The 27,699-nt window shown below is 35.1% G+C and overlaps 1 protein-coding gene across 1 annotated transcript; it reads right to left on the bottom strand.

Moving 5' to 3' along the window:
* Positions 1-6,199: 6,199 nt before the first annotated feature.
* On the bottom strand, positions 6,200-6,898 carry LOC142342951 (uncharacterized). The gene has a single exon (XM_075394629.1). The coding sequence runs from the start codon at positions 6,896-6,898 to the stop codon at positions 6,200-6,202; it is 699 nt and encodes a 232-aa protein (XP_075250744.1).
* Positions 6,899-27,699: the final 20,801 nt, after the last annotated feature.

Below are 27,699 nucleotides of genomic sequence, written 5' to 3'. Positions count from 1 at the left end.
AGAAGACAGTGTCAAAGCCATTAAAACCATACGTTTTTCACTGAAAAATGTATCTATGATGAATTGAACGTCTTTTGTTAGCCAATGGAAACAGTAAAAAAGCAGGATAAAGTAATAAGATTTCAAAAGGAATCAAAATTGAAAAAATAGCCAAAAGTTTTTAAAAAATTATGAAAAGTCGTGGCATCGAAGTCATAAAGACCATAGTTAGAAAACAATAACGCTAACCAGAATAATTTTGGTTGCACTGGAGGGGAAGGGGGTCCTGTTAATAGTGAGGCTGACTTACAGATCACAGCAAGTTTAAAACCGGTTAATACTCAAAAAAAAACTTTCGAGAAATTATTTTTAAACTCTTAACAGCCTTTAACTGTCCGCTCAAATTACTACATAGTTTCACTTACCGCTCCTCAGTAAGCCTATTGCACTTTTAGTCAACGATTATATACTCTAGGATTAAAAGTTTTTTATTAAAATCTCAAAAAAGAATCAAAACTTCAGTAAAAATTACAAAAACTCAATAGTCGGAGCCATAAAACATGAGCGATTCCTTGAAAACTAATTGCTTGTTGATTGGGCATCATCTGACTGTAAATGAGGTTTGTTATTAACAGAACCTCTACTTGAAAAGTGACTAGTCTCTAAGTTACTAAGAAAATAAAATGGTTTTTAAAATAACGGCTCTCAAATAGAAATCGAAAACTGGTCTTTTGTCTGTTAGAAACACAAAATTGTTTCATCTGTAGCATCAAAATTTTCAATTAACATTTTTAAAGAAAAAATCTTAATTTAAACAAAAATTACGCTAGAGGTGAACAAAATCATGCCAAACATCACGTTTTCACGCAAAATTTTAAACCTCGATAACTCCTCGAAAAACGAAAATAAAAAAATTGTTTTGATTCCGAACTCTACGCAGGACGAGCTTTTTAGTGATACCAATCATATTTCTCTAAGATGAATATATCGATCGGCCAAAATTGACTGAACAAAAAAACCCATTTGATTATATAGTTCCCCCCCCCCCCCCCCCAACAAGTGGGGTCGGAACAAAAAAACTAAACAGAGAAGCACGCCCAACTGACTCAGCTCAATTTTCCATCATGATATGAATGAAACGTTCGTACATTTTGTATAGCAATTTTAGGAACTTTTAAAATTATGAACTATTTGTTTTAGAAAATGCTTAATTAAAAATTTTTGTTCAAAGCATTGGTTTGAAGCAACAAGAAATCTCAATGTGCCAGCCGTACAGCACAAAGTTATAGCGCACCAATAATCTATGAAATATTCTATTTAAATTGAACTAGTTATTAAAAATACATAGCTGCAACTAATAATGGCATTTTGTAATTTATAGTACAAAATTTTATTGTGACAACCACATGCAAAAATTCTTTCAGGTATGACCTATGATTATGTTCTCAGTTTTTCGGTACCACAAATGTTTTGATTTGCTATTCGAAAGAATCTGGAAGAAGGCATTTACTACAATATAAAATCACATTCAGAAAATGCACAAAATTTCAAACTTTTTTTTATCGAAAAACTTCAAAACAGAGTCTAAACTCCAATATACTAGCGGTATATACTTGCGAACCCCAACTAAGGAGGGTTTCGAACCCCTGATCTCCGGCGTAATAGAATACTTACATTAAACACTCGGCTATCAGGTCCTTTTAACTTCTCATCTTACGATCGCTTTTGTTTTAGTAACTGACTTAATTTTTGGATAAGAGAAATTTAGGATACGCAAAAATCGAGAAGTCAAGCGTGGAAAAATCACTCAAGAAGAGAAACCAAAAAATGTTCTAGAACAAACATGTTTTCAATAAATGGTTCGAACTTCGTTCGAAAGCAATTAAATACCAAACAAAGATTAGTCAAAATTTAAATAAATTCAAATTAAATATTTCTTTTTTCCAAAAGAGACGAATTATCAATTTATTTAATTTGTCATTGCAATAAGGAACAATAAAGTTCGTGAGAAGTTGACTTAAAAAAATGTAAGGAAAATACTTTAAAAACAAAAAAGAAATCAGTGTTTCTTACCGTGCCTACGCAAACAATATTTTTGTGAAAAGAAATCTGTAAGAAGTAGTTGAGAAAAAATTACAGCTGTCTCTTCTGATGCTACCCAATGTATTAAACATTTTTATCAACTTCATGTCAAGTCTAAAACCGATTTAAACTCCAGGAACCGCCAATTCCACAATTTATCTATACATATACTGTTTTTGAAGACAAAAAGTCAAATGGTCAGACCAAAAAAACTTGGACGAAAAGTCGGCTGTTAACAAAAAATTAATCAATAAGACCAGGAGGACTAATACAATTGCTACAATTTTCGTTTGAGAGCAATTAAAAATGTTCTTGGTTTTTTAAACGATGCAATCCAATAAGTATGAAACTGATGGTCGTTTCTCTATAATCTCAGCCCGTCAGCTCTATAATTATTCCATTTTTCGATTATCATTATTTTTGAAAGAATCACATTTTTAAAAAATTACATTTAGTACATGAAGCTATATGCTTGAATGCTGATAGTTTGAAATTTTTTTGATCGTATTGGTCCCATTTTTCTCACAGCGCCCTTTAGTGTTGAAATGCTCAACAAATATGAGGTATTAACTTCCCCCATTTGGGTATATCAACGGTAACGGGGTTTTACGTTATATGACTACCAAAACTGGATGTGGGCTATAATGGGAAAAACCGAATGATGATTGGTCTGAGAAATGAATATAAAGTACTCTGCAAAATTGTTCGTATATCATTTGAACGCCCTTCCAATAACATTAACAGATAATTGCATTATTTTTGGATTACTAAAAACCTTGATCAATTAAACTTATTTTACGTTCATCCTAGTCTCGAGTCTACCTATCTTCTCCCTCTTCTTCCCTCTCCAACATGTACGTCAACTGTCCCACACGGGCTGCAACAATTTATGTGTTATTGTACTAATAACTGTTCCACTGAGCTGTTCCACTTTAATTTTAAAGACCCAAATATTTATCAGCATCGACATAACGATAAACGAGTATTATTTCCAAAATCTTCTCTCCCTTTTTAAAAAAAACAACAACAATAAAGGGCCGTGTACACCATCCGGCATCGATGGATGTAGAAAAAAAATTATTTCCAAAATTTACCTCTGGCTAAAAATGAAAACAAAACTCCAGCCAAACATAAAAGAGTTATATAACTATATTTATGTAGCAATTGTTGTTGTTGTGGTTTGGCGACTTCCGTCGCAGGGTTATTAGTCCCAGTCAATCACAGAACAGTTACCATGTGCAGACGTTCTTTACTGAGTAACTTTTCATAGCCTGATAACGCAAAATTGGTATTATTGTCATGAGGCGATGTCAGTCGTAAGCTAACGGGCAATAGCATGCTAATTTTCCCGAAAACATACACCGGAATCACCTCTGATGGCTTAAGCAAAATGCAGCAGCATATTCTAACGTAAGAGGGCTCTATTCGGAATCACCTCCAGTATGAATCATTCCCATTTGAAAATGTTTAAGGGTTAAGGGTCGTTTCCATAAAGCCCCCCCCCCCCTCCCCCCACCCACGAACGTATAGCCGCACCCCCCCCCCCCCACCATAAGTGCTATTGTGGTTAATCATTACACTTAAATACGCTTAAAAGGCAATTAAATCTTACTACTACTACTATGGGATCTTTTCTGTTTGTGCCCCCCCCCCCCAGCTTAGTGGGCGCATATTATTTGCACCCCCAGACGCACGTGCCATATTAATACATAATGATTTACTAAGTAATGGCACGTGCTCTTTAACTGGGGGGCGCATAACGTACTGGGGGGGCACAAACGGAAAAGATCCCTACTATGATTGGGTGCCATAGGTTATATGACCACTAAGCAAGGGGGCTATAATGGGAAAGACCCATATATAAATATTTAAAAACCGGATCTTTTGCGTCCATTCCCCTCCCTAGTACGTCTGGGTGGTGCAAATAATATGCATCCACAAAGCTTCGGGGGCAAAAACGGAAAAGATCCAAAAAATATTAGGCACAATTTTCCGTTAGGTATAAACTGTATAAATATTGCTAGATACATCGATTAAAAAGGCAATAGTAAGACCGACTTCTCGGCTTTGTCTATTATTTAATCTAATGAAATGACCAATTTTTCAAGAAACAGTGTGCACTTTAACAAACAGTGTGCATTTAAATGTTGTTGTTGTTGTGACTTTTCGGCATCAAGCCGAGGGGATTGCTCCCATAAGTTTTGGTCTTGATTCAACTATCTTCTGCAATCGCAGCAATCACAGAAAATGGTCCATGTACACACTACTCTTTCGTTGAAGTTCAACATCAGACGGTCCCACATGAAAGACAGAATACGTCTTTTGAGTCCCAAAGGCTGGGAAAAGTCTATCTCTTCAGGCAGATTGTTGGCAACTTTGGCAGTTCGAAAGTAAAAGTTCTCTCTGAATTTCTCGGTTCTCAGTTTTGGAAGTTTGAATAATCTGCTTTTAACTCTACCATATTGGTGTTCATAGGTTTCTATCAATGGAAGTGCGTTTTCAAAGTACGATGCATTCCTATAGCCCGTTATCCACTTCAACGCACGTCTTTTAAGCATTCCATTAGTCTCATACTTCCACGCGATGGGTGCCAAGTGCTTGAAGCAAAAGTAATCAAGGGTAGAATTAGGGATTTGTAAGCACAAATTTTCACTCTCGTTTCCATATTCTTCGATAAATTTCTCTTCAGAAAACCAAAAGTTCGATTAGCGTTCGCAAGCCTAGACTCGAGGTACTTTGCCGCTTTCAGGGTACCTGTAAGCTGCACTCCCAAGTCAGTCACCTTTGTGGATTGCTCTAATGTAGTGTTATTCATCGTAAGGCTGAGGGACTGTCCCTTAAATGCTATATAACATTTTTCAGCAGCAAGTGACGTTCTGTTCCTGGATACCCAATGTGAGATTCTGTCAACTTCTTTTTGAATTTCTTGGTTGCTTTAGTCAAAAAACAAGAACTTTGCGTCATCCGCATGCAGATATGAGGTGCTGGATATAAAGGAAGTTGGCAAATCGTTTATGAAGATGCAGAAGAGTAAGGGGTCCAAAATGGACCCCTGCGGAACACCACTTGATACTTGTAGAAGGTCTGACCTGACACCATCACATCTCACGAACTGTTTACGGTTATATAAATAGTCCTTGAGAAGACTAAGTACACACCCGCCCACTCCAATTCACCTTACTTTGATCAACAATTCAGCACGCGGGACCTTATCGAATGCTTTTGAGAAGTCGTTGTATAAGGAATACACCGAATTAGGGTTTCCTTCCAACGCAACTTGAACGTCGTTCAAGAAACAGAGCATGTTCGACAAAACGGATAGTTTTTTCACAAATCCATGTTGACTGGTTGTTAAATGATCCGAGAACTGCTTTTCGATCGGATCATACATACATCGTTCGAGTACTTTCGAAACTATAGGCAGCAATGTCACTGGTCTGTAATTTTTGACACTTGCTCTGCAGCCTTTTTTATGGATGGGCGACACAGCTCCAATTTTCCAACAGTTCGGGATTTTTCCTAATCTTTTGATGTTCCTAAAGATTGCGCTGAGAAGTAGACTGAGCGGTTCAGCCAGTTGCTTCAAGAAACAGGCGGGAATATTATCTGGACCTCGAGTTTTTGAGACATCACGTTTTGTTAAGATTGCTCTTATTCTTTTTGAGCTGACATCAAAATTCATTAGGGTTGGCTCCGGAAGGTCATCGGCTACCATGTCTTCGGTCTTCTCAGAAAATACAGACTGAAAACACCTATTTAGCAGGTCTACTTTCTGTTGAGTGGAATCGGCAGTCTCTTTCTCTAGAGAAAGTATTTTGGGTAGAGTTACTGTTTTTCTAAGGCTCTTTAAGTGCTTGAAGATCACTGTCGTATCACGAGTGATCACAAGCTTCTCTTGATACTGACATCTAACTTCTTCTGCAAGTTCTAGAAACGTATTTTCTAGTCTCAAAACTTTTTCCGATAGCACTAAGCTGTTTGGTTTCTTGCGTTGGGCACGCCGAGCAGTGCTCAGCATCTTCATAGTATGAGAAGTCTCCCTAGAAAACCAGGGAGGCACAAGTTCTCTATGTTGAGTACGTCCGGGACAATGTTTCTCTATTAGGGAATTAATGTAATCATAAAACTCCTCAACCATTCAATCGATGTTAGTGAAGCATGTAGCCTCAAAAGGGAACAAGGTCATTTCTCGCCTCATCCCATCGTAATCGGCGTTGCAAAAGCTGAAATAATTGCAGACAGGGGTTTTGCGTTCTTCTCTGTGTTCTTTAATCGATATTAATATCGGTTCGTGATCTGAAACGTCAAACAGTTGTCTGAAGACAAGATCAATCTTGGCAGTCGTGTTTTCCACTTTCCGTTCAAACACAAGATGTAGTGTGTTCTTTCTACAAGTACTAAAGTCCACTACTTGGTGAAAGTTATGTCTTTCAAACAATTCAATTACCGATTGCTCGTACTCATCTACACTGTGATTTAGGCTCCAGTTGACCTTTGGTAGGTTGAAGTCTCCGCAAATCAAACATGCGTATTGCTTGAATTCTTCAATGACTCCGAGTACCTGTTCAGAGTCAGCTAAAGTGTATATAAAAGCGCTACCTAGTGGAGGATTGTAGATAACACATACAAGATTTTTCTTCAGTTGTATGTCAACGATAGTGAGAATACATCCATCCGGGAGATCGTCACTGATTCGTTTTGCACTGATGATGCTCTGGATAGCTACCAAAACACCTCTGTGTTTGTTGACAGCTCTTTCACATCTGAGTGAGATATACCCAGGAAGCATAAGTTCTGAGTCTTCTATGTCTTCATTCCACCAAGTTTCCGTAACCATGACAATGGGGTATCTACAGGTCATCACAGCATTTGCAAACTTAGTTCGTCTATCAAAATTCAAAAGACTACGACCATTTACTAACATCAGATTCAAATTTTCCAGTCAATTGGATGGTTCTTCCAAATCGACTTTCGTACCGTTGTGAAGCGGTTCAAAGTTTCTAATTTTGAGTTTGGTTGCAGGTGTTCCGTTCTCTATCATCTCACGTCTCTTCTTAAGACACATATTCTCTTTTTTGGATTCTGCCTTAGTTAGTGATGGAAGTACATAAAAACCGCGGTCAGAAAGTAGTTTCCATTTTTCTCTAGCTTTAGCTAAAATCCTCCGTGTGTGCCAACAGTTGGGTACTCTAAAGAGAAACCCTCTAGAGTACATTGAGTAGGCAAATTCTCTTCATAAAAACATAAAATTCACTATTGAGACACCCAATGGTAATGTAAACGTGGCGTTCCTAAATATGAACATAAACATAAACGATGAAAGAAAAATTAGCTATCGTTGGTATCAAAAATCTACTGCTAACGGCATAATTCTCTTCACAAAAACCAAGGCTTCGTCTTGCTTGGATCTTATTTTCTGAAGCAGAGATAATCTAATTCTAAGTTTCTTCAGAGACCAGGATGGCTAGGTATCTCTGGCTTTTCTGCTCATTTTCCTGTCCTTGTTGAAGTTGCTGCCTCGAACTGTAATCAAATACAGGCGCACGAAATCTGCAACAGTTATTCTATGTGATTTTGACGCGTTGAAAGAATATTTTGCAATGAATCTTTTTTTGCCATTTTGCTATAGCAACATTGATAAGGCCACGGAAACAAATGGCGAAAACATATCCATTGCAAGGTCACGCTAAAATATTAGTTCAAATCATAGTTTTGACTTGGGAAAGAAGAATTAGGCAAAATATCTTGTGCATGACAAAATTTACAGAAACTCCAGAAGATATTTCGGTTGAGGGCAAATTTGAAATTACTTTAGTAATACAAAGAAATGGTCGAAATAGAAAAATCCGGAATAGAAATGTTTTAAAGGTAATTGATTTAGCTCTAAAGATGAGTTGTTTCCATTTCAATTTTTAACATAGTTACCGGAATTGTTTCAATTGTGGTCTCAGACAATTGTAAACACATATTCATTTTAACCTTTAACAATTTCTGCAACAAATTTAACCTGACAGTGAATGTAAAGTTCGTAAACGTTTGTTTTAAGAATCAGAAATAACTTTAATTTGACAAATTGGTTTCTACTACATTATTTATTTTGTCAATTTTTTGGAAACATAGTCTAAGAAAGGGCTAACTGCAAAGTTCGTCGGAATCTCCTTCAACGGAAACTCCAAAAAATTGTTCCAAGACCGCAAGAAGTTACTCTCAGAAGGCTCAACTGAGGAACAGGCAGGACATTGGTAGTTTGGCACTATCTGACAATTAACTCCGTGCCGGAGTTAATGTTAATTGTCAGATAGTGCCAAAAATTAATGTGCCGGAGTTGAACACGTTCTTTAGAATGAACAAAGACCGCTTCAGCGCTATTGTTTAATGTCGACGGTTAAACACAGAAATATTTGGGAACTGCTGAAGCCTGATGTACTGGTGCTAAACGTAACGAAGCGTCTAATCGTGAGGTTGAATAAAAGACGCAATCAAAAAATTATTGCGAGCTGCATCAAGGAATTGGATTGGAGTTTAGGACCCTGGGGACAGTATTACTCCATCAATACAATTTGAGAGGGCTGCTTAGGAAAACAAAAGGCAAGATCACGTTCATTTTTTCAAAGCTGAATTTCAGGTTTTTGTGCAATGAAGTTGTACGTTTTAAGTAATTGTCCGGGTCACCACAAACTGTGCAGATAATGTCATCGACATACTCTTTGAATAATTTAGTCCAATCAAACCATACCTCTGTCTGATGAATGTTGCAATGCGTACAAATCCAGACAATATCTTGCATGTTGGCGTATTCCTCATTTGTTATTTTTTGACAGTTTGCATAAAATCAAATTTTTTCATTACTCACATTCTATTCCTTTTCCTCCGAAATTCCATCTCCGGTTGCAGTCCTTGCGACTTCTGCTTTGATGAGATTCAGAGATAGTTTTCGAATTCTGGTTTTTGCAGTGATGCCTCAAACAATTTTATCCAGGCGTTTGCTAGTTTTACAGCCAGTGACCCACCCATAGCTAGACCATCAGATTGTACATACCAGATCTCGTTACATCTAAATTGAACATTTCTCAACACTATCTTTGTTAAGCTTCTCATTACGGAACGGTTATTTCCGGACCCAGGTTGCTTGAAAGGGTTCTCATAGAGAAATTTCTCCCCAACCGTCACGTCGTTTTTGTAATATTTTTATGACAAGAGATAATTACAGCTAGTGATCTTATTTTTTTAATAAAGATACTGTTGCGAAATGTTCAATTTAAAGGTAACGAGATATGGTATATACAATCTGATAGTCTAGCTAAGGCTGCGTCACTGGCTGTAATACTAGCAAATGCCTGGATAAAATTGTTTGAGGCATCACTGCAAAAACCAGAGTTCATAGAAAATATCTCTAAATCTAATGAAATTGGAAATCGCAGCGAAAGCAACCAGAGAGGGACTTTCCGAGGAAAAGGAATAGAATATGCGTAATGCAAAAACTGGTTTCATGCGAAATGCCGAAAGATAACAAATGAGGAATATTCCAACATGCAAGATCTTGTTTGGATTTGTACGCATTGCAGCATTCAACAGACAGAGGTGATCAAATTATTGAAAAAGTATAATGATGATATTATCTGCGCAGTTCCTGGTGAACTGGACAAAAACTTAAAATTTACAATTTCATCGCACAAAAATCTTCTGTTTATCTTTGAAAACACTAGCAAGGAAAAGGACTCGACCTTTCTTGATATCAACGTAACTGTGAGCAACGAAAGTGATATCAACTATCGTTGGTATCAAAAACCAACTGACACAGGAATAAAACTAAATTTTTGCAGCTGTGCATCTCTTTAGCATAAGAAAAATATTATTCAAAGGACGACTCACAGGGTATTTAACGCAACATCTAATTGGCTGGTTTTCGATCAGGCGCTTGAAAGGAAAAAAATGGCGGTCCAAAAATCAGTATCCAGATGAGTGCTCTTCAAAAATAGTGAATCAAGCCTTAGATAAAAATTGGCAGCAAATATCAATTGATAACAATGCCAAAAGAGCATAAAAACAAGACTATTTATCTTTACAAACCAACAATTTTTCTACAATACAGTGGAAACCTTGCTCTAAACTTTGCGGGCAAATTGAAAAAACTATGCAACCTGCAAGTGTTTTTTATAACGCGAAATATAAGAATATGCGTGGTATTACTAAGCGGAATCTAGCACGATCATTCACAAAATAAAAACTTTTGAATGAAAAGTATCAGAAACTGATACACAGAACACTCCAGAAAATGCAAAACTTGTGTGGATTCTACACTATTTACGCTGCATTTCATCTACTTAAGTTGTGACAAACAAACTTGAACAATGTTCATGATATGCTTGTGCTAAAATTTTTTTAGTAAGTATACGTAAATTTGATTACTGCGATATTCACTAAGCTGGTGCCTAATAAAGCTGATTTTAGTTCTTAACAGTTCTACCTTTTTTACTCAGTTAGTTACGCAAGTTTGTCATTTATATCGACTTTATTAACCCACTCGGCTAAGTGTACCTCGATTTTCACTTATTTTGACAACAAACTATATCTATTTTGTGTAAATGTTGGAGTGATTTTGTACTTTGATTGACATAATTTATACTGTGTCTGTTGTTTATAACTATTCCAATTCAATTTTTTAAAAAAGCTGTCATTTAATCTATCAAAAGAGAGTATGTAGAACACTATACAAGTGCAACTATGACGAAAAAAAATAGGGGGGACAATTTTGGTTGTAGGTCACAGAAATTGTGGCGTTCAACCCCGTTGGCCAAAAGTTGTTGCAAAAATTTCAAAATGTCCTCCCTCATTGTAATCTCTCAATTTGCAGTAAATATCCGCCCCCCGTTGTATCTCTAGTCAGCCTCTATTACTACTAGACGGCGACTATAACTAATCCTAATACTTGTAGATTCTCTTTCTAATCTTAATACATGTAATCTCTATTCCTAATATAAATTCACAGAGATTCTGTTCCTAATCTTAATAGATGAAGATATTATTCCTAATCTTAATACATGTAGACTCTATTCCTATTCTTAATACGTAGAGATTCTATTCCTAATCTTAAGACATGGAGATTCTATTCCTAGTCTTAATACATGTAGCCTAATCTTAATACATGTAGCCGGCTATACCTAATCCCAATAAATGGGGTCCTCACCCACCAGGGGACTGTCGCTCACCTATATACTACTCATGTGCTCTGTAACTAGGAGATACAAAAGTGCTTAACGTACTGGGGGCAGAAACGGAAAAAATCCTTGATATCGATAGTAAAAAAGCATAAATGTTTTTCGTTTTCCTACCTCATTACAAACGGATTTAACAATAATAATTGTGGTTCCTGCGTTATCGCAGCGGAACAGCCTTAGGCCTACAGTAGCCTGTTCTCAGCTAACTTTTTTCTTATTATTCCCCACATTTCAGACTGTCCATTGTGTCAGCAGCATTGCTCTTTTGTGGTAACAATGGCCACTTTTTTGTGTATGGAACTTTCACGTGGAAAAATCATTGCAGCCAGCTTTGGTCAGGCTGTGGTCTACCTGAAGCTATGGTTACGTAAGAGCTCATCTTTACACATTCAGCTTCACGGAGGCAGCGGATTGAACTCAATCTTTGGCGTGTGAATCACACACCTTACTTCTCGGTTATCACGCCACTATTTTGATAGTGACTGCAAAGTGTCATCACTAGCAAAATAGATTGAAAACTGGAATCAAATATCATGACTCTATATGCTCATGAGCTGACATAACTTAAGGCTGTATCTTTCAAACAATTTCAGGACAATCATTCCTAAAGGCTAGTGGTCTGTCTTTGAGTAAACTGAGTAGATCTTTTTATAATGAATCAAATTATTTGCAAACCGGTGTCGTCATAATTACTCACAACATTACCCCTCAAGCTGATGTACGAGTGGGATGTTAAATGTCTCTGGGGTGTAAAACAATGTAAAGTGAGGGGATAAGAGGGTAGTATGGGGTAATTTAAGATTTTGCTACCCAAAAGTTACCCCAAGAAACATTTAGGATTAGGGGGTAATATTGGAGGGGTAAAACAATGTAAGATAAGGGATCGAGGCAATAGGTGTAACGCGGAAGCAGGGGGGAGTTGTTAGAATTTACCCCCCAAAATTACGATCAAAAAATATGTATGATTAGGGAATAATTTTAGGAATTAGAAGGACGCAAGATAAGGAAGTTAATGGGGGTATAATGGGGAGTAAAAGGGAATAGTTAGAGTTTACCCCAAAAGTACCATCCAAAAAGACCTCCGTGAAGACGACTGTTATAAACAGTAAGTACAGTAAAACCTGTTCAACTTAAACAATCGAACACTTAATTATAAGCCAAAAATTCCGGAGACAAAAAAATGAGCATAAATTGTACTTGAAAAATCTCCTCAAGGACAGATGCCAACAAAAATAGTAAGAGTATGAGAGCAGTAGTAGTTGTAGAACCAAATTTGAAGTTAGGTCTTTAATGTTTAGCACTCATTCAGTTGTACAATTTTGTTAGTTTCTGATTGCTGTTGCAGTTTTATTAATTGCATATAGTTACTTTCTTTTAAGATGGTTTAATAGGTCATGAAATTCAATATATAGAATTAGAGGGATAAGCCTTATAATTAAAAATGAATGTTTAAAAAATGTTCAATTACAATTCATGTTGCAGCATTTTTTTTTCAATTTCAATCATTTGCGACCTTTTTGCAAACCATGCTTGTGAGTAGTAGGAGATTATCGAAATAACGTAACCTAAGCAAGCGTCTAGTTTAAATTTAAGTTGGCATTTTGATAATTTTTTCTATTATATAGACCTTCTTGCTTCCTGAATGAGTTCTTATTTCCAGCAGGTTTTACTGATACTTGGAGCCCAAGTATGCGTTGGATTTTCATGAGATGTTGCAGATGGTACTCAAAAGACGGCGTTATGCGTTCCCCTGACGCTTGAGAGGTTGGTTTTGCTGCACTTAGGTCTCAATTGATTTTTTAAAAACCAGAATGAAAAAAGGAAGCCGCAGTTTTTGTATTACATTGTTGCTCACTTGTTAGTTTCATATCATCAACAAAGCCAAAAAAATTACATCAAGATAAGGTGATAGGGGAGCTAGTAAGGAGCATTTTTAGATTTTACAAACCAAAAAATACTCACAAAAATATATAAGATTAGGGGTAACTTTAGGGGGGCAAAAAGATGTAAAATGAGGGGAGTAATGGGGGTAATGCGGAATAAATGGAGAATTGTTAGATTTCACCCCCACAATTACCATCCAAAAACATTCAGGATTATGGGATACTAAGTAAAACGAAGTAAGATAAAAGAGGTAATGGGGTCTTGGGGAGGTGGGGGAATCGTTAGATTTCACCCCCAAAAGTACCATCTAAAAAGATTTCCGTTAAGAAAACTGCTATAAATGGTGCAATATATGTAGTAAAAATCCTTTAATTTAACAAATCAAAATATTAAATATTCGCCAAATATTTAGGAGAGAAAAGAAAATGAGCATAATTTGTACTTTAAAGATCGCCGGAAGGACAGATGCCAACCAACGGAGTATGAGAGCAATAGTAGCAGTAGAATCAAATTTGAAGTTAGTTCCTCAATAATCAGCACCCATCCAGTTGTACAAGTTTGCTAAATTCTGATTGTTGTTGCACTTTACATAGTTGCATGTAGTTAATTTTTTCCGAGAGGGTTTAGTGCGACATGAGATTCACTATAAAAACTGAAATGGAGTAGCCTTACAGTTAAAAGTGGCTGTTTAATTATCCTTCAATTGAAACCCAGGTTGTAGCAATTTTTGGTTGCTTTGCAAATTCTACCATTTTCCAAATTTTGGAAATCACATCGATGAGTAGTAGAAAATTTTTGGTACATCGTAACCTATAGAAGCGTCTAGTTTTGGTTTACATTGACATACTTTCTGTTGATTTTGAAAATTTCACATAATCCTTCCTGTTTTCTGACCAAGTTGTAATCCCCAGAAAGATTTATTGATACTTGGAGACCACGGTTTTTGTTGCTTTTTCAGTTGATCCAGCAGATGGCAAACAATAGACGCCGTTACGTTTCCCTGACGCCTTGAGGTCTGATTTTAGCTTTAGCTATCAAATGAAACCAAAGAAATTTGTTGGTTCATTTATTGTAGCCGCTAAGACGTGCAATTAACCAGAACAATTTATGAGATCAAGAAAAAGAATGACAAAAATCAAAAATATTAAGTTCAGTTAAATTCTGATAGATGACAGTGTCGAAGCAGTTAACAGAAATTTGTTTTTACTGGAAAGAGTTATATTTTCAATGGTTCCTTATTTTTAAACACCACTAATGTGATATCTGACGATTCAAGATGTTGAAAAGACAAAAAAGTAGGAAAACGTTCAAATACAAAAAAATTGTGAAAAATGGTAAAATCAAATCCTGACTTTAACCATAAAAAATATCATATATAGTTTTTTATTCCATTTTCGACCTTAATTTGCCAAACTTATGCTAACAGTTGACCAGAAAAATAGAATAAAAGCAAATCTGAGTAATCAATTGTTTATTTTGTAAACAAGTCATAACGCATTAATACGGGTTCAATACGTCATGAAATTCAATATAAAGACTGAAATGGAGTAGTCTTAAAGATAAAAGTGGTTGTTTATATATCTTTCAAGTAAAACCCAGGTTGTAGCAATTTTTGGTTGCTTTGCAAATTCTACGATTTTCCAAATTTTGGAAATCATGTCGATGAGTAGTAGAAAATTTTTGGTACATCGTAACCATTAGAAGCGTCTAGTTTTGGTTTATTTTGACATACTTTCTGTTGATTTTGAAAATTTCACATAATCCTTCCTGTTTTCTGACCAAATTAAAATCCCCAGGAAGATTTATTGATACTTGGAGACCACAGTTTTGTTGCTTTTTCAGTTGATCCAGCAGATGGCAAACAATAGACGCCGTTACGTTTCCCTGACGCTGCCTAGAGGTCTGATTTTAGCTTTAGCTATCAAATGAAACCAAAGAAATTTGTCGGTTCATTTATTGTAGCCACTAAGACGTACAATCGACCAGAACATTTTATGAGATTAATTCAAATAATGACAAAAATCAAAAATATAAAGTTCAGTTAAATTGTGCTAGATGACAGTGTCGAAGCAGATAATGGAAAAAGTGATATTTTCAGTGTTTTCTCATTTTTAAACACCACTATTGTGATATCTGAAAATTCAAGACGGTGACAAGACAAAAAATGTAGGAAAACCTTTAAAAATAAAAAATTGTGAAAAATGGTAGTATCAAATCCTGACTTTAATCATAAAAGACATCACAATAAAAATTTTATTCCATTACCGACCTTTCTTTGCTAAACTTATGCTATCAATTGACCAGAAAAATAGAATAAATGCAAAGCTGAGTGATCTATTGTTTATTTTGGGAACAAGTCATAACAAGTGATTCTTTAATATGGGTTTAATACGTCATGAAATTCAATATAAAGACTGAATTGGAGTAGCCTTAAAGTTAAAAGCGGCTGTCTAAATATCTTTCAATTAAAAACCAGGTTGTAGCAATTTTTGGTTGCTTTTCAAATTCTATCATTTTCCAAATTTTGGAAATCATGTCGATGAGTAGTACAAAATTATTAATACATCGTAACCTATAGAAGCGTCTATTTTCGGTTTACATTGACATACTTTCTGTTGATTTTGAAAATTGCACGTAACCCTTCTTGTTTTCTGACCGAGTTTCCATCCCCAGAAAGATTTTTTGATACTTGGAGACCACGGTTTCGTTGCGTTTTCAGTTGATCTTGCAGATGGCAACCAATGGACGCCGTTATGCTTCCCCTGACGCTTAGAGGTCGGTTTTGCTGTAATTGGGTCTCAATTGATTTTCATAAACCATTGCTTCTCACTTGCTTGTTCCATATCATCAGCAAAGTGAAATTAAATTTACCTCATTTAGTTATTCAAGCAAATCATTGAACAAAAAGATATCCGTGTATTGAACCCTCTGGGACGCCACTGGTGCTTTCTAGCAATTCAAACAACCCGGTGACACTTTTTAATAATGTTTGCGGATTGTAAGATACGACGACATTAGCTCACTTGATTTGCCTAAGGCATCGGTGTAAAGAAGCTTGCGTGTCCAGCAAAAGAACTAACTGTAATGTTGCGTATCATTTTTTTGAAAGCCGAACTGAGCATCACATAAATGTCGTCTTACAAAATCGTAAATGGCATCGAAAAGAATTGTTTCAAGAATTTTGGGAAAACTAATGTCATCAAAACTAATTTTTGCTCAACGAAAGACATATCACAGCTGGCTATGAGTTTTGTTAGAAAAAACTGAATATTATGATGTTAAAGCCATTGCTTTTACTTTTTAGGCAAGCTGAATTGGTAGAATAGCTTTGACGCAAAGCTTACAAGTGAAAACAGATGTTTCGATTTTAAAAAGGAAAGCTCTTTTTACAAATTCTGCTAAAAAATCCCACAATTTAAATTTTTCTAAAATTTTTCTTGTGTGATTTTAGATTGACGTTCTTTTGCTAGAAGCAAGACTCATTTTTTATGTGGAAAATTAAGTGCAATTTCAGTTAAACGTCTATTCATAATTTACTACCAAAAAATAAATTTCAGCACTTAGAAAATATTTTAGAGGATGCTTGGGGATGGGGGTTTGGGAGCATTTTAATTAAACCTAAAATTTACAATTTCAGTTGAATCTGACAAGGCTACATAAACAACGTAGGAATGGAAACCACAAGGTGTGCTAAACCAAGAGATACTCACTTTTCTTCTCGTATATAGAGCCCAAATAAGATTTAGACTAAAAAAAACTAAAAAAGAGAAATTAAAAAAGAGAAATTTTAGCTATCAACTGAAACCAAAGAAGTTCGTTGGTTCATATATTGTAGCCACTAAGACGTGCAATTAACCAGAACAGTTTATGAGATTAGTAAAAAGAATGACAAAAATCAAAAATATAAAGTTCAGGTAAATTCTGCTAGATGACAGTGTCGAAGCAGTTAACACACGTTTTTTTAATGGAAAAAGTGATTTTTTCAATGGTTCCTCAATTTCAAACACCACTAATGTGATATCCGAAGTTCAAGATTGTGACAAAACAGAAAAGTAGGAAAATGTCCAAAAATTTAAAAAAATGTGAATAATGGTAATAGCAAATCCTTATTTTTATCATAAAAGATATCATAAATAAAAATTTAATTCCAATAGCCACCTTTCTTTGCTAAACTTGTGCTAACAATTGACCAGAAAAGTAGAAAAAAGCAAAGTTGAGTATTTCATTGTTTACTTTGGAAACAATTCATAACGGTTTTGACTTAAAAACTAGATTGTTTTTCTTGTATCTCCTCAGGATGCCAATTGGACTTGTCATCATTAAGCTTTGAATTGAATTGTTCTGTTCTGGAATTAACATTAAAAAAACAAAAAGGTCAATAAAAAATTTCAAAAAAACATCGACAGATTAAAACCGAATTATATTTACAATGTACAGTACAACGATCGGACCAACACTGGCCTTGTTTTGCTGTTCGTCCATTGGGAAACCGTAATTGTTCCGGATTTTACGGATATGGATAGTTCGACTAATAAAGTCAATAAACGAGTTAAATTATCAAAAAACTGGCAAAACTTTAATTCAAGAACATTCTCAAAGGAAGTGCAAGTTCTGTGTTAACAAAAATTGTGCCAGTAGTGGTTGGGTGTTTCAATCCGGTTATTTTAACCCAAGATGACTAAAGATGCTTTTTTGAGCCATTTTTGAAAAGAAAATATTAAATTGGAAAAAATTATCAATAAAATTTAGCAAAAATAGGATCAAACAGCTCAACAACACTCTTTTATCATTAAAATTAAAAGCAGCAACTCTATCGTTAACAATTTTAATATTTTTTGTGGAAAAAAAACGAAAAATGGAAACAAGAGAAAATCATTCAAATGTTCACAAAACTTTAAATCAATAACGCCTTGGATATACAAAAAATAAGGTTTTTAATTATGTATTCTACGCTCGACGGGATTTCTAATGACACCACTCACAAGCCTCTACTGTGAAAACATGGATCGGCCAAAGTTGACTCAAAATTTGGTGTGGATAGAAAATGGCCAGAAATATTTTTTTGCGACGTAAAAGGAGGTAAAATTAGAAAGAGTCTGATTTGACCGTCACTTCTGCGTAATTATTGTTTTAAGGTAGTCAGCAAACTCACCTTGTTAGTTTTGGAATTTATCCTCTTTTTCTTGCCAAAATGGTATTTTTCACAGTAGTGCAAAAAAACTTTTTGTTGTCTTTTTTAAATTAAGAAGGCGGAAAAAACTTGAGGCTCTTCATGGTGTTCAATTTTGTAGAGAGCGTTGTAATTAGTTTTAGCATTCGGGGGAGCAGTAATAATCATCATCGTTTTCACTGTTACGCCTGAGCACAGAATATGCGAGGAAAACTTCGATGGAACTATGCAGATTCTGTAAAAATTGTAATGTTTTGCAACTTGAAAGCTTTTTCTCGAAAATCTTTTTCTAGAATAATGGCATTTAACAGGCCGAATTCTTATTACATTACTAATGTTCGACAACACCGAAAGTCTCAAACTTTGAATAATAGTTGGAAAAGCATGAATTACAAATTTCCTCCTTTTGTTCCGACCTACTTTAGTGGGGAGGAACTATAAGCTCGAATGTTTTTTTTGTTGAGCCAATTTTGACCGATCGATATTATCTTCGTAGAGAGTTGTGAGTGGTATCATTAGAAAGTCAACCTGCCTAGAATATAGAATTCAGAAGATTTTTTTTAGCGTTTACAGCGAGTTATCAAGTGTAGAATGGAAAGTTAAACTTGAATTATTCCCAACACAAAAGCAAATTCTAAATTTGAAACTGTACAAAGATAATCATGGTGAAGAAAATTAAACTGATGAGAACGGCTAAATAAGTAATTATTGACTCTGATAAGGATTATATCATAGATTGAACACCAAAATTCTCACCCGCGTAATATTGGATTAGAAACCCAAATTAGTGGCCTAGGTTATCAAAGTCATGAATGACCTTCTGAAGACTTTTCCCAAAAAAGTATTTTTCAAACAAAGATTAGGAACTTTTGGTAAAAAAAGGACAAAACTATCTTAACCAAACATAGATAATCAGTATATATACGGCTCGATTTCAGCCACTTGGAGGAGAACAATTTGTGCGAATGTTGTGTTGCGTGTTGTGTTACAAAACCATTTGGAAAATAACTATTTTGTTGTTATAGTGAATTTCGTGTAGTAACTTGATTCGACGAGTGAGTTAACAGATCTCTGTCGCTGTAATAGAATCGTTGATTTTGATTGAAAGTAGTGTACTCTGGTAACTATACTTTTCGTTAAATTAACTTACCAAATTTTCAACTACTTTCTCTTTTAGACCTTTTCTTATAACTTAGTAGAGCTTAAACTGGTATCTAGTAGGTATTTGCTAAACGCTTCGATACTTGGCACACATCGACATCTGTAACTAGTTGTTCTGAAGGAACCATAGCCTTGTAATAAGAAGGACCGGGTAAAACTTAATCGTTTCTTTCGGTTTTCTGTTAATCAACAGAGTAATTGTCAACTTTAGTAACTTCACAATACATCTCTAAGGTTCTGAAATCATACTCAGTCTAGCTTCAATTTGTTGGATTTAAATTAATTTGATGACTAATAAAGTAGTGATCAACCAATCAATTATTAGGTTAAGTTAGGTTAACGAACTGGAGGACAGCACTGAGTCCAGGACAACATCCAGACGATTGATTTCTGAGAGTATTAATCGGCCCAGCTCCTTCCAGGAGACCGCATAGTGAAGCCACTCTGAGGGTAAGCCTGCCTGCTTTTAGAAGACTTGGCAAGTTAAGTCAACCCATGTAGTATGGAATGGTGCACCAAGTAGACGATTAAAACGGTCTGCAGCAACCTAAAGTACCTGATGGGCAATGTCTTGACGTTCTATCAAGTTGGTTAATGCTCGTCTGGTTGGGTTTTGGAGTGAACACCGACGAGACCTTCACCTCATCTACTAAGTTGTTTTAAGTATATTGGTTGATCGAATAATTAGAAAGTGAATTGAGGACCTGGTATAATTTCCAATCTTAGAGTCACCAATTTAATTCATTTGGTAAAACATTTCTTAGAAGCTAAAATATCTTATAACATAGAGAGGCATTACAAAAAATTTTCTAAAAAAATCATTATTATTGGCAATTGACTAGAGTTCTATAACGCCTGAAAATACTTTCTTTAGGGCTTGATAGGAGGGCCTGGTATAATCCTTTAGTCTAATTAAGAGTAGTACGCTTGTGAAGTTACTATCCAATCCATTAGTTTTCTCTAAAGAGAGATTCTAGGAACAATTGTGGAATTGTGATTAGGGTAAAACCTCCACCCTAAATATTCAGATTCTATATCAAAGTTTAAAGTTTTGTGAATAGTAGACAACATTCGGTTGTATTTATTCACATTTTCCGTACTTTTGACCAAAATTTTGTCAATTCTGCTAAAATGTGTTAAAATTTTTAACAATAAATGTATTGATTTTATCTTTAAAGATAGAGGACGGTTGCCGAATTATTTGATCCGATTTTTTTGGCTAGAATTTAAGCTAAACTTTTCAAAACTTAATTGATTTCTACAAAAAAGTGAACAAATAAGCTTTTTTAGCGCATTTTCTCTAAATATTCTGGAAGTAGACACCTTAAAGCTATTTTCATATTCTGTTTAAGCTAAAAAAGAGCTATTTGTACCCTTGGTGGCTTTAAAAGTCATGTGGGTTTATAAATATACCAGTTTTTTGCTAATTTAATTTCAATAATTATACAAAATGCATTATTTATTTTAATATACTGAAAATTTTTGTTTAAATAATGATCTATTGCACCGCCTATTCAATAATTGAGTCTTTTAATTGACACGCTTTGATATTGGCGCTGATTTTGATCTAACAATTGATCCTTACGGTAGTAAATTGTTTAGATTTTACTCTGGCGCGGCCTTTTCTTCCAAAATTTCTCCACAATTATAGTTCTTAAGTTACTGAGTATTTCAAATCAGAGCTTGGTCAATGACAGATATCATATACAAAAGATGAGGTTCAACAATCATTTATAAGGGTTTTGCAACGAACATATATTAGATATAAAAGTTAGGCTCATCGTTTTTACGGCTCTGACTGTAAAAATCTTGTTTTCGTAAACGTCTTTGAATTCTTTTGTTTCGCTTTCAATTGTTTTTATTTTGTAGTTCAATAACTTAGTCTCACCCACCGACCAGAGATTTAATCAGTTTTTTTAAGAGGTATAAGTGAACCTAGACAATTTTCAGTAATTATCTAATGTCTTCTATGAATTTGAATATTTCTGTTTCAGGAAAATGGTGGTGAATTTTTGTATTTTGTCACTATTTTTTTTCTGTTTCTTTCTAAATTGCTGGGGTAGTCTTAGTGAAAGCAGGTCAAAACTCATTTTCCGTGAGTTACTAAGAAATACGTGTGAGGGTTTTATACTTAACTAATGCTTTCTTGGTTTTAATACTACGAGTCTTCAATTGTTTGTTTTTAATTTTTGAGCAAAGTTACACATTTTGTAATTTCAATTTGTCCCCTCGTCGAATTATCTCATTATTGGGGGGACCAAATCAAACTGGAATCATAGTTGGAAAAATGCATAGCTTTGAAAAAAGTGGAGGTGAGTATGTTAGTTTTGTCTTTTAATAGTTTATGCTTTTGGCCTGAGACAGTTCTTTCGCAAATTTAGTGGATATTTTTAACGACGTATTTTTCAGGACGTTTAACTAAAATTATTTAAAGATTTCAGCTAAGAGCTGCTTGTTTTAACAGCTGGCTCATTTTTGCTCTCACTTTGGTCACCATTACCTAAATTCAACAAATAAGAAATCTCAACTACTTTTGTCAATTCAGACAATTGTTATTTTCTCGATCGGTTATATGCATTGACTGATGACTTCGAGCATTTTTTTCATTAAAAACTTTTCGAAATTTCTACACTGTTTCGAAATTTTCGAAATTTTTACACAATTTCCTCAATTTCTACGATTCAATTTTTGGGTATCATTTTTGTCAATTCTACGTAGTCCTATTTAAAAGAAAAATCCGTTAATCTTCAGATGAGAGGGAGGCCTTGATGTACCGTTATTACGTAAAACATTTTATGATCATTATGTGTTGAAAAAATTTTGTGTTGTAAAACTGTTTGTAAAATTTTGGCTTAGGCTTGTATTTGTTTTTCTTTTGTAGTCTCTTGACTTAGTCTCATTAATACCAAGCCCAAATGGCTTCCTGAGGAGTTGCAACTTAATCCATCTCGTTTTGGGGAAATCTTCTTTCTGTTATAGAATCTGATTTTTGTGTTCTCAAAAACAAATTTGGACTTTTGAGCTCCGTCAATTTTTAAAAACTTTTCTCAGCGAGTTGTAGTTCAGTCACTATAAAGTCAGGTAACAACCGTTTCCAGTGAGCTATAATATGACTTCTTTTTGTTTCTTGGTTTTGTTAATTTTTTTGTACGAGATTTCAAAAAATTTTTAGAATTTTATAAATTTGTAAATTTTAAAGGATTTGTGTTTTCTTTTTTAGTTTTGAAATTAATTGTAAAGGCAATTGGCTTCGCAATATTGTGCAATTGATCACTTTTAAAGCTTCTAGTAACGATTTTATGGTTTTGATGGCTTCACAGTTGTTTTCGCGCAAACTTTAACTGAACTTTTTTAGCTTTTCCGATACTTGTCCTTATTTTTGTAGTCGTATGACGTACACTGGATAATGACAGGTCTAAATTATTTCCTACGGAGACATAAATGAACCTGAATTAAAGATCCAAAGATTTTAATCATTATGAATTTAATTCTGCGCAAAAAATAGAAACCTATTCATGAACTTTGCACCTATTTGCTTTTTTCTGTCAACTTGTTAGCCAGTGGTATTGAGGACAGGTCCCACATCTTTTCAAAAGAAGCATAGGTTAGTTTGTTTTATTTAGGTATTATCTGATGCGAGATTAAAATTTAAAATTTTTTTGATTATATAGACATCGAGTTTTGGGTCGTAATTATTATTTGTTACATGATTTTTTTAATCGTCTTTTCTAGTAGTCATAATAAGAACATGTTTCATAGGCCTTCTTGCATTATTATATTCGAAAAGTGGTTTATTGAACGATATGTAGGTCTTTGAAAGTTTTTTTTTATTTCTTCATCATTTGGTAGCCATTAAGTCAAGAATGTGCATGAGCGGTTTCGGATCATTATGCGTACGCACATTAACGAACCTCCTTGTTGATCATTTTCAATTTCAAAAGATTGGTTCTATATTTTTGCAAGAAAATGTATTCAAAAGTTGTTTTTTGTTCATTTGATTAAGTTACATCAATTATTTGGCAAAGTTTGTCAAATTTTCTCCTGTTGCTTTTTAGTTATATTAATGAAGATAATGATATATCGAAAATGGTACGTGTAATTATCATATCTCTTATTACATCAACTAAAATTGCATGCAACACGAGAAATTAAGATAACAACGCCCCAAAATTGGATCAAGCTTAATATAATGAAGTCTAATGAAACTAAAATAATTATTGAAGCTTAAAAAAGGCAAAGCGATGCACGGAAATCTTGACTATAGACCGCTTTTTGGACTCTGCGCCGCTTTTCATTGGTTTTGATATTTCTCGAACGGGGGGGGGGGGGGGGTAAATGACTTCTCTGAATCGAAACAATGCATCTATGCACCAATTATATAATATAAATAATACAAATTTCGGTATAGTGGGGAATCGAACTAATGGGCTCCGTACACACACGAATTTTAGTTTCAGTAGGACTCAAGCAATGTGCTTGATGTCTGTGGGGTCACCGTTCTTTAAGAAACCTTTTTGACCTCACCTGGGGAGTAAGTTTACCAACAATATTTTTTTGATGAAGTATGCACCTTCTTGTTCTTGATTTTTGTTTGTTCTTGAGAAGTATAATGTGAAAAAGTCTTGACAATTGTTTCGATAGCATCAATCTTAATATCTATTTTGGAGAGTTCTACATCACCGTTTTTATCGGTGGTAATTGCATTATCTATTGCATTCCTCAATGCTCTGTCGTAATGGAAGTTTTGAACATTTGAAAAATCGTGATTCCAAAAGTTTTGCCGCTGACGAAATTACAGTCCATGTCTGTATTTTTATTGGCACATTTAGGGAAAACGAATTATACTTGCCAAAATGACTTTTAATTATCTCTTAATAGCTTTAATCTCTATATAGCTCACGTTTTCCTTTTATGTCACATGCGAGCTCTACTTTTATTTCTCTTGTATAGTAATAATTGTCCAAAGACCGCAAAAAAGAAGCACCCGCAAAATCCGCTCTCGTCCAAGTATTAGGATTTTAAAACGGAACTCGCTCGAAGTTCGATTAAATCCACTCGCCTCTTAAACGAGCTAATAACTATGTCATACGGGATGGCTATTATCATCAGAATACCCATTACCGTATTTTAGTTCAAATTAATCTTTTCATCCATTTTAAGGGCAGCTGATTTTATTTCAGGTCGTCATGTGTAATTTGATTACTATTTCATGATGTTCAGCTAGGTAGACAGGAAAATGTCTGTTCATACTCATAAACAAACTTCTACTTCCATCAATTTTGCTTTCATTCATCTCCTATGCATCTCTGTAAATCAGTTGCAATTCAAATTAGTCAACTGATTTTCAATTAGCAAGCTCAAACTAATCAAAGCTATTCGCGTCACGAATGCTTAGTTCACAATTCGGAATCCAATCCTGAATACTAATGATGGCAATCTCACGGCAATTACCCAGTTAGTTGGTGAAGATACAATTGCTACTCAATTGACTAGTCACAGCGTAATTGAGTAGAACATGGCGAAGTCAGCAGTCGACTCTCGCAGGACCCCTCTACACATCGACGCTTTCTGTTAGAAACCTACCATCACACCACCCCTTTCGTGGTACAAATGGATGCAACAGTGGAAAGTTTTTGTTGGCGAAAGAGGGAACACAATTGGAGACATTGCTAAACGAACCACTCTCAGTGGTCACAAACCCACCTGAACCAGTATATGCAGAGCCCGTGAACAATCATACTCACGAAACTGAACGTGATAGAAAAGTACGCAACCAACTACTAAAGGTGACGTGGCAAAATAAATGTAAAAAGAATGATGAAGTTCGAATTTTGTGTGGGGATGAACCCTGAGGACATTGCGAACAAAAAGCTGCATCTCTCTTCTACCTATGTATTGGAAACGAAGGACGTCGAATTTTTAAAACCAAACATCCCAACTTCAGAATCCTAAAAGAGTCGTTGAAAGAACTTTGGAGGTTGATGGAGGATTCATTCATAAAAGCTGGGATTATGACATTTGATCGTTTCGTTTTCATCTATTTCAAACAACAAAAAGGAGAATGGGTAGAAAGTTTCTATGGACGCCTCATTGAACAAGCAGACAAGTGTAGTTTGGGAGATGAAGAAACCATATTAACTTGGGACAATTTCGTTTTCAACATGTAAGATCTTGAGACCCAAAAAGAACTTCAAATAGGGACAGTGTCGCCAACAAAAGCTCCTGAAATCGCAATCCACATAGAGATGAGGGCTCAAAACCAACAAATATCCACAAAAACCTGAACACCAATGCTCAATCAGTAATTATGGTCAACAATTTCCAAGGACGCAATCGCAACGCGAATTACCAACAACAACAAAAAGATTTCACTCGCTACCCAACTCTCCCCCACAACTATCAATATATTAGCTTCTGTGCTAATTGTGCTCAACGCTGGACGCATTATCACCAACAAATTTGCCCTGCAAAAGGTAAAAACTATAAAGACTGCGGAATTCTAGGACATTTCACTGAAAAGTGCCGCAAACCTAAAAAGCAACAGGCTCAAACGTCAAAAATCTTGTCAAACAAACGTCAATCAGATCAACACAGCCACTAAAAGTGACGATGAAGAATCTGCTGACTATATAACTATTTTATGATCAGCATTACGACTCTAATTATGATAGCGATCTGATGACTAGATGGAAGCTATTTCCAGTTGTGATATCTCTTGATACGGAGATATGTATTTAAGCCAAGAATACGTAAAAATTTGGTGAGGTTGGATTTGATATGCGAATCCACTGTATTTTGTGAAGTGTAGGATTACAGCTCTCAATTATATCAAGCAATAATGTTACGATTGCGGCACTGTTCAAAGACGTGGAATTCCGTCTCGAATCCTTTTTGAACTGTTCGGGAATCAAAACAGGAGAGACTGAGAACAACAGAATTTCAGAAATAAAGTGAAGAGAAAAAAAGATAATAAAAATTTTAAGTAATAAATGGGAAAGCGTGATCATACTGTAAACTTGACTTTTACAGTCGGAGGTAAAATTTTACCTATGTGAATACATATATGAATAAAGTTTTAACTTATCTAACACGAGGACAAATAATAATTTAGTACACTCTGTAAGTTATGGTACCACCGTGACACATATCTGTGGTTTTGACAAATTTTAAACTGCAGATACTAAAATTTTATAAAAGAGTTACCGTATGAACTGGTTACTATAGATATTATTTTAACAATCACACTAGCAACTAGAAATGCAACAAAACAAGATAATTAGAATTGCAATGGCTTTTCAAGTGAAATTAAAGATAATGTAAACCATTAGCGTTTACAAATTTATTAAAACAAATGACGCAAATTCAGAGGCAAATGCAGCACAAGTGTAACTTCATTTAAATTGACAAACTTCTCGAATTGAATGATAATAAATTGATTTCATTCAAAGCATAATTTTACAACCAATGAATTTAAACGACAGATAAATTAAGTTTGAATCTATGAATGAAAGTAAAAATTTAAATGGAAAAATTTTGAGACTACTGATTATGGCGACAAGTCAAATTAAAAGTTTCTTAATTTCATTTTCGGCATCGAAAACGCACATGCTAATTTCACGTTCGTAGTCGACATAATCACACTTTTTTGGAGACCAAGCTCCGACTGGTCGAGGTTCTTGTGGGCTTACAAAAGGTAATTCAAAGGATTTTTCAACTGCTGGTGATTGTAGGGCCTCCTCCTGGATTACGGTTTCGATTATTGGGCTATTCTGTCTTTGGCGTTTGGGAGCCGGCATTCTTTCGGGATCACTTACTGAGCACACCGAACTCTTGAATCCAAAGTAATCTGGAGCTTTTCTGTTTCTCTTTGATTTTGAGGTCGTCGGGATGACAGTCGAAGAGGCCGCTGAAGTGGCTGCTATCGAAGAGGCGTTTGAAGTCTTTGGTGTAGCTGACGACTTGCGTGACAAACTTGTTCGGGATTGAGATTTCTTCAGTTTTGAGTCGACAGAGCCTTAGAAATATTGCTATTCACCGAGGAAACTCCGGAAGCATTATCAGCTTGAGGTTGTGGGTGCCTAATCTTTATATCCTTTCTGCACCTTTTCTTAGGCTCCTTGGAGTGCTGTGCGATTTTCTCTTACGCCGTTTCGTCATACGGAAGTAGTATTTTCGGGCATATTGCCACAGCTGCGTATTACGCTC

This window comes from Convolutriloba macropyga, chromosome 7 (genome assembly GCF_964194025.1).
Source record: "Convolutriloba macropyga chromosome 7, txConMacr16.3, whole genome shotgun sequence".
Taxonomy (NCBI): Eukaryota; Metazoa; Xenacoelomorpha; order Acoela; family Convolutidae; genus Convolutriloba; species Convolutriloba macropyga.
This window is presented reverse-complemented; position numbering and strand designations above follow the sequence as displayed.

Coding starts and splice junctions, on each gene's coding strand:
- LOC142342951 (XM_075394629.1), bottom strand. CDS start 6,898: ATGGTTACGGAAACTTGGTGGAATGAAGACATAGAAGACTCAGAACTT.